At 44.1% G+C, this 10,493-nt stretch overlaps 1 protein-coding gene across 2 annotated transcripts; it reads left to right on the top strand.

The window, feature by feature from the left end:
- The first annotated feature begins 2,053 nt into the window (after window positions 1-2,053).
- Window positions 2,054-6,293, top strand: mlnl (motilin-like). 2 transcript variants are annotated; one of them, XM_064308478.1, is made up of 5 exons: window positions 2,054-2,222; window positions 3,317-3,467; window positions 3,968-4,078; window positions 4,749-4,854; window positions 6,159-6,293. In XM_064308478.1, the coding sequence occupies exons 2-5, from the start codon at window positions 3,354-3,356 to the stop codon at window positions 6,164-6,166; spliced, it is 339 nt and encodes a 112-aa protein (XP_064164548.1). In that variant the 5' UTR covers window positions 2,054-2,222; window positions 3,317-3,353; the 3' UTR covers window positions 6,167-6,293. The 2 variants fall into 2 exon arrangements, with proteins under 2 accessions (XP_064164548.1, XP_064164549.1); XM_064308479.1 differs by lacking the exon at window positions 2,054-2,222 and having other exon boundaries at window positions 3,209-3,467.
- Window positions 6,294-10,493: the final 4,200 nt, after the last annotated feature.

The following is a 10,493-nucleotide window of genomic DNA, read 5'->3' as shown; positions in this document are numbered from 1 at the left end:
CAGAGCAGTTAGGGGTTAGGTGTCTTGCTCGGGGACACTTTGACACGCCCAGGGCGGGGATCAAACCTGCAACCCTCCGACTGCCAGACAATCGCTCTTATCTCCTGAGCTATGTGCTTACATTTCTATCTTGGGGCTTAATGAACACTGAGAAAGGCATTTTTCTGTGTCCGAAAAAAACGGATTTCTCAAGAACTGTCCCCCCATATATCATGGTAACGTGATTGTTTTGTCACGTTGGGTTTTGAACAAATTTCAATGGTTGCTGAGTCATGACTTATTTAAAGTGTAGAGGGTATGGGTTTTTGCATGACACAAATGATGATTTAATTATACATTTTGACTGGTAAAATAAGGTGTCTCCTGCAAGCATTAGTACATTAGGAGCAGCACAGCGTATACAGGGAAGACCATTGGCTAAAGCTGATCAACCTGATATTGGATCAAAACCTGAAACCACACAACTTTCATCTTTTATAACTTTTCCGTCGTAAAATGTGTAAAGATGCTCTTAAGACACATGACTGAGCGAGACCAGATGAAGAAATTGTCGTTTTTGACCGCATCGCGACAAATGTGCATGATGTACGGTCATCATGTTCCATTGGTTATACTGCACACTATTGGCTTTCAGCCCACAGTGAACCAAGGGGGGGGGAATTTTTGAAAATAACTTAATTCTCTCTTGACCTTTATATTTTTATCACACGCAGGAACCATTTGAAGTGCCACAACAGGAAATCGATCCCGTAAAAGATGCCGGACTTGACTGTTACCAAGAAATAAATCAATGTTGCGTCAAACACAAAGGCAGGTGTCCACACCTGGAGCCATAAACCTCTTCGTAGACAGGACCCTGCCCAGAGTTGAGAGAATTTATAGCCGAATCTCACCTTCCAGACCCCTTCAGTGTAGACAGAGCCATCGGGAGAGACACACACTCTCTCTCTGTGCACCTCTTAAAACAAGGTTTTACTGCTATCCTTCTATCAGATACATAAACCGGTCCCACAAATACATGTAAAACCAATATAAAACTGTGTATTTGGTGTGTGTGTGTGTGTGTGTGTGTGTGTGGGGGGGGGGGTGTTTGTCTTGCACCAAATTGTCGTGCTGCAAATGAAGTTGGGGGGGGGGTGCATGGTCGATGTCCATTTGTTTGCCCCACCGCAGGGGGGTATGGTGACCCAACACCAGGACTGACGGAGGTGGTCCCGGGTTCCAAGCAAGAGACACCTGGACAAACAAACAAACGTCCTCGAACAAGAAAACACGGAGGAAGGGTGAAAAAAAGCTTCCTTCTCGTGGGATTAGTGAATACCTGCAAAACGCATCTTTTATTTTGACCCATAATATAAAATGCTTGGAGTTTTACGGGTTTCTTTTAGATTCGAGTGTGTTACTCAGAGTAATAAAAAATAAACCAAAATAAATAGCACCCCCTTCTAAACAAACAAAAACATAACACATAAGACATAAGACTTTTATTTGCCACAGATGTACAAGGGCATTGGAATTCTTGTGTGGATCTTTCAGTCAAGTATATAACAATAGCAAGCTTAGTACAGCAAGACACTTAATAAAGTCTTTTGCCTTGTCACCCCCAAATTCAAGCAGTCATGATTGCTGGATATAAATATTTATAAATGATAAAAAGTTATATTTAACTTAGCATACTGTAGAATTCAGTAACCCTTTAAATGTATGTGTAACACTGAAGTTACCAAATATTGTACATTGTTTTGAATGTAAAAAAAGAAGGTTTTATATATATTTTGGGTTTATCATCTGATTATATTGATATTAATCAGACACATCATGCTGTAAAACATGAAATATTTTCTCGGAAATTAGCCAACTGCTCACCTTGCTCTTCTTGTCATCAATTTCCTAAACAACAAACCAGAAAAATCAAAACCGCTATCCTCTCAACAAATCTTTTTTTTTTTTTTTTCCGGCCCCATTAAAAGACAAGTTTACAAACAAAGGATGCAAATTCCAGGAATTCCCATTCGTTTCCATGGAGACGCAGAAAGCCGATAATGGAGATCGTCGGAAAAACCGGACGTCGGGAGACAATAAATGACAATAAGTGATGCGAAGGCTGATCGATATAAAGTGACCGGAACGCCCGTACCGAGTCAGAAAAGACCCACTGCTCTCTGAGGAACAGTCCGCTCTGAGAGACACCGCAAACCTGCACTGGAACCTCCACAACCAGAGTGAGTACCTCTCTCTCTCTCTCTCTTATTCCCTCTCTTTCCCTCTTCCCTCTTTCCCTTCGGTGTGACAACTTTCCCTGAAAACGGGGGGAAGAAAGGTCAAAAGATGACCTGACGTGTTGATTTTCTCACGTCGAATCTTTGTTGGCACTTACTCTCCAGGGACAAACACACACCTGAGAAGAGACCGGCATTGTAGTGGTCAGATAACTGGCCCAGCTGTTGTAAGCAGAGTGTGAATTTGTCATCCGTAGGGATTGCTTTAGTTTGAGGTTTTGGTTCTAGCCTATTTGGTTTGTGTTTGGGTGTTGCCTGTTGAGCAGGAGTGTGCTTGACGTAAAGCTCACACAAGGATTTTTGAGGGTGGATGATTAATTTAACTGAATATCCTGGATGCGATGGATCATTTCCATCCTTCAAATTGAGGCAATTTCATAAATTGAGGGAGCATGTAAGGGAGCATGTAAACAAAGCCTTTGAGATGTCATTCTTGAACAGTATCTAAACCACTACTACTACTACTACTACTGCTAATAATAATCATCAGATGTCCCTTAGAAATTCAGGAGTTTTAAGCAGAAGCCCAGTTGGGAGAGGAAAGACAGTGATTATTATCTTACATTACATTACATTACAGGCATTTAGCAGACGCTCTTATCCAGAGCGACTTACACAACTTTTTTACATAGCATTTTACACTGTATCCATTTATACAGCTAGATATATACTGAAGCAATTCCGGTTAAGTACCTTGCTCAAGGGTACAACGGCAGTGTCCTACCCGGGAATCGAACCTGCGACCTTTCGGTTACAAGTCCAGTTCCTTACCCACTTACCCACTGTGCTACACTCCGTCCTATTATATACAGTAAGACTTCACATCACATGACAGATTAAACCATTCTAAAGGGGCTTCGGCACTGCCTCACTGCCTAAATAGCCCCCTTCTGCTGTTACCTAACCTCAAACGAAACCCAACACCCCACCGTCACACCATCCAGAACCTAATCGCTCGCCTCTGCGGTTACCACGGTTACTGACCGTTTGCCTCCTTCCCCACCCACGTGTTAATCTGCTGACCTTTGACCCTCCAGGACTCCCGCACAGACAGACAGACAGAAGGAAGGAAGGATGCGCTGCACGCTGATTGGTGCCCTGGCCGCCGCGTTCCTCGTCGCCGCGCTGGTGGAGCGGACGGAGAGCCACTTCACCTTCTTCAGTCCCAAAGAGATGAGGGAGATGATGGTGAGGAAGAGGGGGTCGGTGTGGGTGGAAGCCAGCAGACAGGGCTGTGCCATTTCAGCAGAGACCCGTCTGAGGTCTTTAAGGCCGTTGGGCTTCCATTTCAGCTCCTGTACAAACAACAGGGAACCGCAATGGCTCCAAAAGCCATTTCAGAGCCTTTTACCTGATGCATTGCCCGCGTGACATTGTTTTTATGCACTCTCTTTCTCTTCTCTCTCTCTTCCTTCCTCCCTCTTTCTCTCTCTGTTTTCCCCTCTCTCCCTCTCCTCCTTTCTTTCTCTCTCCTCCTCCCTCTTTCTATCTCTCCCGCTCCCCCTCTCTCTCTGCCTCTCTCTCTCCCTCTCCCCCTCTTTCTCTCTCTCTTGGTCCCCCTCTCTTTCTGCCTCCTTCTCTCTCTGCCCTCCTTCTCTCTCTCTTTTTCTCTCTCTCTCTCCTGCTTCTCCTCTGTTTCTCTCGCTCTCCCACTCCCCCTCTCTTTCTCTCTCTCTCTTCATCTGCAGGAGAGAGGGAGAGCTGGTAAAAAGTCTGTGGACTTGGAGCCAAGGTCAGAGGAGGGGCAGTTTGAGGAAGTGGCCATCCCAGAGCGGAGTGAGGAGGTGGGAGGATCCCAGGTAAGACTCTTTCTGATTCGCTGGCTGGGCCCATGTGACAACTCATTGACAGCTCGGGGAGGGCGGAAGCTAAGACCCTAGGCAACAACTGACAAATGGTGGGTTTCCAAATAATGGGAAAAGCATTAATCTGTTAACTACAGTGACCACTCACAACTAGTATGCACTACAGATGATGTACACTAAGGGTGTCACACTCCAGTCCTGGGGGGCAGCATCGGGGTGCGGGTTTATAACTCTGGTCCTGGACGGCCGCAGTGTCTGCAGGTTTAACTCCAGTATATAAATTATGATTTTTAATTTCCTAGTGTTTTCAATGAAACTTTGATAGTATCCAACCAATGGTACAACTGATGAGCTTTCTATTTATGCATCGAACTCATGAATGGCAGGGAGCTATAAGATTATTTTATGACACTAATGCTATATCCTTGATAAACTGTTATATTTTCAAACAAGTATTTTCCCCACAGTCTTAGTGTCTACTAAAAACTACTTCGGGCTCATAGTAACTACATTTTGGAAAATACAGTGATAAATATACTGTATGTCACAGCAGTGGACCGATAGCAGGCTGCTAGTCGGCCACTAGTGGGCGCTACATGTCTACAGGCTGGGTCTGGTGCAAGCAGCCATTGTGACAGCGTGTGTTTCCTGCTCGTGTGTGAAGGGGAAGTCGGTGGAAATCGGGGTGCGGCTGTCGGCCAAGCAGCTGGACCATGTGGCCCCGGCGTTGGGGGAAATCCTCCACGAGATGCTGACAGAAACGGAGAAAGGTAAACAGATGAGCATGCGGTCACCAGGGCTGCAGGGCTGCATGCACGGTAACCAGGGCTGCAGGGCTGCATGCACGGTAACCAGAGCTGCAGGGCAGCATGCATGGTAACCAGGGCTGCATGCGCGGTAACCATGGCTGCAGGGCTGCATATGCGTTAATCAGAGCCCCCGGTGGAAATTCCGTCCCTAGGCTGCGGCCCGATTTTAATCTGATCCAGCTGGTTTGGAGCAGCAGAGTAAAATGGCCTTTGTGTAAGACATTCCCTCAAGAGTGGGACCAAATGTTGTTTGTTGAGAGTTGAATTAACACTGTTAGAGTTGAATTAACACTGGACGTTTTACTGCGTGGTTTGGAGATGGTCATGCTGGCAACAAGACCGTTGGTATAGCAGCCATGCTGGAAAGCTGCTGGGACAGCTTGGCACAGACATTTAGACCAACACCAAATTCCAGATGGTATCCAGCTGGAGCAGAACTGGCTCAAGCTTGACTCCATCCCCAAATTCCTGCTGGAATTTCTGCCAGGGGCTGAACTAGGACTGCAAGGCTGCATGTGCGGTAACCATGGCTACAGGGCTGTATTCATGGTAACCACGGCTATAGGGCTGCATGCACAGTAACCAGGGCTGCTGGGTTGCATGTGCAATCCAGAGGCCCTGTAGGGCTGCAGGGTTAGACCTGGATCAGATAATTACTCAAAAAACTAAAACCAGTACTGTCCCGCGCATTACTGACGTTTAAAAGAAACCCCTGTTTCATAGCTGTTCAAACAGGGCAGAATTCCTCCTTCATACAAATGCACTTTTTGGTTAGTAACATCTTTCCTTAAACATCCTCACCAGCCGGAGTGCTTTCAAATGAGTGCACTACTACCGTCTGGTTATAGAATGTACCGTATTTGTCCTGGGCCTGGTCGTTAAGGAAATGTAGTTGTTTCTAAGATCTTACAGGTTGGGGCAACTTCGTTATACAGATGAACAGGAAATATACGCAGTACGACCGCTTCAATAAATTTCCACCTGTATTATCATGCAGTTTTTGTCATCTGAAATTATTTTTAAAAGCAGGTAAAAATCTTTACGGGTGTAAGGCAAAACAATGCTGTGATATGGCAATATGGAACTGTGAAGCATCATGTCTCAAACTAGTGCAGCCTGGAGGCTGAACCACGTAATCGCGTAATTCTAGTTGATCGGGTGAATTGATCAGTGTGTAGTCAGTGCTGATATCGATAAAGATTGTAAATCAAACATGGCGGTTAATCAGAAGGCCTTAAAAGTGTACACTTTGTCTTTGCCCACAGCAAAATAAGAAGACCAGCACAGCTGCACAGAGCATCAAAATCAGGAAAAGATTTTGATTGGTCGAGAGGATGAATGGTGTGTTGTCTCTGTATTGTAAAAGTGTGAATAAAATATCTTAACGTTTCATCAAAGCATCTGCTATGCATCTATGTGATTATCTGTCTACCTTACAATCTCCATTGAACATGTACAGCACGCGCACACATACACCTACACACACACACACACAAATCATAATATATACATGTACACGTGCATTGATTGTAAAATAGATTTGTAAAATAGTTAATACTGAAGATTACATTACTAAGATAGATTTTAATAATATAATAATGAAAATTTAATTTTCCTGATATATAATCCCGGTGATTATTTTTTAATTATATAAAAGTATATAATATGATAATAATAATATAATTACATTTTTATATCATTATTCGATTATTGATATATAATCCTGGGGATTACCATGTTCCTCTTTGCCAGTGGAAATCTGCCAGTTATCTAACAGCCAGTAGATAAGTGTCCTTCAGCAGTAAACATAAACCTTTGGAAAGTAGTGGACGTGCCAGAGCCCAGGGAACCATTACTGTTGGCATGATAAGCAAACGGCAGTGAAATGGCCTTTTTTTTTTGGTTTCTGGAACGCTCTGCTCTTTCCCCCTGGCAGGATGGCTCTGTTCCAGCGTTGCACACTTAAAAACCAGGCGCAGGAGATGGAGGAGCTAAAGATTAAACAAGATTTTAATAATTCTACCAAGCTCAATGAATAACGAAATGTCTCGAAACCTCTGAGGTCAGGACTTTGCAATATCAGAGCAGGTGGCCTAGTCGAGGCTCTTTCTTAAATTCAGATTTTTTTTTTTTTCAGATTCAGATATTTGCTTGACAGAATCCCAATCCGTCATACCGAATTTGGGTTCCCGGCTTTGAAAGCTCACCGTGTTCTACCGAGCGAACGGGACCGTTATCGGCAACGGTCATCGGCCGGGCGTCATTTTGCAAATTGAATCCACCGCGGTCTGCTGGTTCTCTTCTGCCCTTCCTCGATGGCCGTCTATTGGGCCAGGGCAGCGCTGATTTTCAAAACGCTGGCGCGATGACGGCGGGTCGCAAGCCAGCCGCAGCATGCTTGTTCGTAACATGGCGATACCCTAAATAGGTGAAAGGTGGGCATTGCATTAGCAACAGGCCATAATTTACGCTTCAACCAAACGAATTGCTGTTTCAAATCAGCGATCGACTCATATCACATTGCAGCTCCGCCCACTTTTGGTGTCGTTTATCCTCATTCTTCCGTCGCCAGCATTAAGCAAGAAAAATTCTGTTGATAATCTGACGTTTTGTCAGACGCTGGAGAATCTGGTCGAGGTTGATTTACGCTGCTGTTTAGGGTTTAACAGCGCCCGTAAAACTGCACAACGTAGCGCAGAGCAACTGAAGAATTTTCTTAAAAGCCGTCCAGTCAAAACCCGTAAACCCTCGCTGCTCTCCGGTCATAAAACGGATAGGAATTTTTTTCCCCTTGTGTGGCATGATGACAACGAGCTTTCCAAAAAAAGAATGTCATTCACAATGTTCCCTCGCGTGAAAGGAGCCATTTTGAGCAGATTCCGCCCATGCAGCGTTCACTTGCACGCTCTCGGACACGGCTTGCTTTCTCATTGGTCAAGTTTTAAGCCTGACCCCAAATTGACCTGTGTGTGTGGGACTCCTATCCTTTGAATAAAACCAAGCTCAATGCCGGTCCAACTCAGGTGATGTGCAATATTTATGCTGAACTGATTCAAAGTCTGCTGGTCAGGACTCTGTATGCCTATATCCCTCAAGATGAGACACTGTCATGGTTCTGTCTTTTTGTTTCTATTTTTTCCTTTTTGGGCCGCCAGTGGGCGGCACTTCTCAGTTCTTGTATTTCTGTTCATTCCCTCATTGGTTTCCTGTGTAAATTGTATTATTGTTTTCCATTATTGTCTCGTTATTTAATCATCGTCCCCACCTGCCTCTCGTTATCCCTTCCCTCTCGTTTGATTATGTATTGAGTTCACCTGTGTCTTGTCTATTTAAGTTCTTTGTCCCCCTTGACTCGGGTGCTGGTTCCTTGTGTTTGTTTCCGACTGTATGTATCTGCCCACTTTGGTCCTGCTTGCGTTTCATGTGCGTTTCTGCCTGCATTCCCGCTTGTGTTCCGCTTGTGTGTATCTGCGTGCTTGTGTTTGTGTTTCTGACTGTGTTTCTGCTTGTGAGTTCCCGCCTGTTTGTGTGAGTTTCCGCCTGTTTGTGTGTGTTCCGCCTGCCCGTATTTCTGTCCTACCTGTGTTCCGCCCAGCCTGTGTTCTGTTCTGTGGTTTTTTTGGTTTTTTAGTTTGTGGTTTTACCCCTTGTGACCCCTTGGTTTATTCCTGAGTTTGTTTGTATTAAATTCTTTGTGTAATAGACCCACTCTGCTTGGGTCTATTTCCCCAAAAACCCTGACACTCCTGCATTCTGTTCTGGGGTAAAAACTGTCAAAATTCATCTTTCTTACCACATCAGTTTCTTTAGTAAAAAAAAAAACACAAAATATACAGGTCACATGATAATTTCACATCTTTCCTATGTTTATGGGGTTAGGAATGCATTATTGTCTACTGCATTTCGTTGTCTCAGTACGTGTACTCTGTGCAATGACAAAGTTGAATCTAATTAAAATCTAATCTATTGCACGTTTAGACGACGTTTTGAACATCAGACGACGTTTTGAACGTTTAGACGATGTTTTGAACATCAGATGGTACTGTTCATGAGGGCATGTTTTAAAAGCAAACTTGGGGGACATGCACACTTGCTTGTATGCACATGCACAAACACACTCGGGGGCACACAAGAGCACGCTCCACCTCGGGAGGCTTTCAGTGTGTGTGAGCAACACGTTAATGGTTTACCTGGCTATGTACTGCGCAATGCATGGAATTCCTCCGTAGCCAAGATAAAGATAATTTCCCGTCCCTGGTTTTAACCGGGCTCTCATGCTATACAAAAGAGAGTTTTGGAAATATCAGGTTTTGTCTTTCAACTTAAAAAAAAAAAAAAAAAATTATCCACAGACATTGTGGATGTGTATAATTGCGCATTAAAATTTCTGTTTTTGCTAGAAGAAATAATTTGTTGCATCTGTCTGAATTCTGCCACAGATTCTGTCTCTGACCACCTTTCTGGTTATACACTTTGTTGTACGTCGCTCTGGATGAGAGTGTCTGCCAAATGCCTGTAATGTAATGTTTCTCTAAGCATTTCCCAATGAGTTTCTGGAAAGGGACTCATGGTGAATTTCCTGTAAGTCAACTGGAATAATAAAAAAACATGCAGTGTGGGAGTTCTGGGTCATTTCAGAGAAAGAGCATGTTCAGCCCCACAGGCTGGGAGGCTAACAGGTGTTATTTGTCATAAACCAGCCAGTTTTAGGCTTTCATTTTCGGGAAAAAAAAGAAATAAAAACATGTTTTGTGGTCTTGGGTTTTGGGTGACTAAAAAAAGACATTCAAAACATGCAACATCTGGCCTTTGGTCAGAACAGACGCAGTTATGGATCACTGTGGTGGTGTTCTCTTTGAGAATGAACGGGATCACGCATGCTTTTCTTCAACCGGCATATGGTAGTAATTACTTCCAAATTATATATTCTGTTACAAACACTTCTTTCCAGCAGGACTGAATTCCATTACATTCTTTACATTACATTACAGGCATTCACCAGATGCTTTTATTCAGAGTGTCTTGCACAACTTTTTACATGGCATTTGCATCCATTTACACAGCTGGATATACACTGAAGCAGTGCAGGTTAAGTACCTTGCTCAAGGGTACAACGGCAGTGTCCTACCTGGGGAATCGAACCTGCAACCTTTAGGTTTGCTTTCCCATGACTACCCATTACACTACACTGCCACCCACTGAATTCTGCTCCTGAATGCTGGGTGATGCCTATCGAGGCTGTAAGGTGACCCCTCCCTGGAGCACTCCACCCACTGGGCGTGTCTTTAAATCACGCCCGAAGGCTATGCACAGTACAGCCACCAGGAGGCAGTGTCTCCACAAACAAAATGACCCAGTCGTCTCCCTCTTGACCGATATAGAACATCAACGCCTTTTGTAAAAAAAAAATCATAATAATCGGATATTATCACTGCATTAAAAAAAAACGTGTCCGTTGAACTATAGCAACAGAAATCTAGCATTTTCCCCATGTTATTCTGCTCGTGGAATAAACTGAATGACACGTCAGCCCATCACGGTTTTGAGCAGAGGAGGATTCCTTTGGAAGCGAGGAACAGATGCTGAGGATGCAATTGTGC

The sequence above is a fragment of the Anguilla rostrata genome, chromosome 14, assembly GCF_018555375.3.
Source record: "Anguilla rostrata isolate EN2019 chromosome 14, ASM1855537v3, whole genome shotgun sequence".
In the NCBI taxonomy this organism is placed as follows: Eukaryota; Metazoa; Chordata; class Actinopteri; order Anguilliformes; family Anguillidae; genus Anguilla; species Anguilla rostrata.
This window is presented reverse-complemented; position numbering and strand designations above follow the sequence as displayed.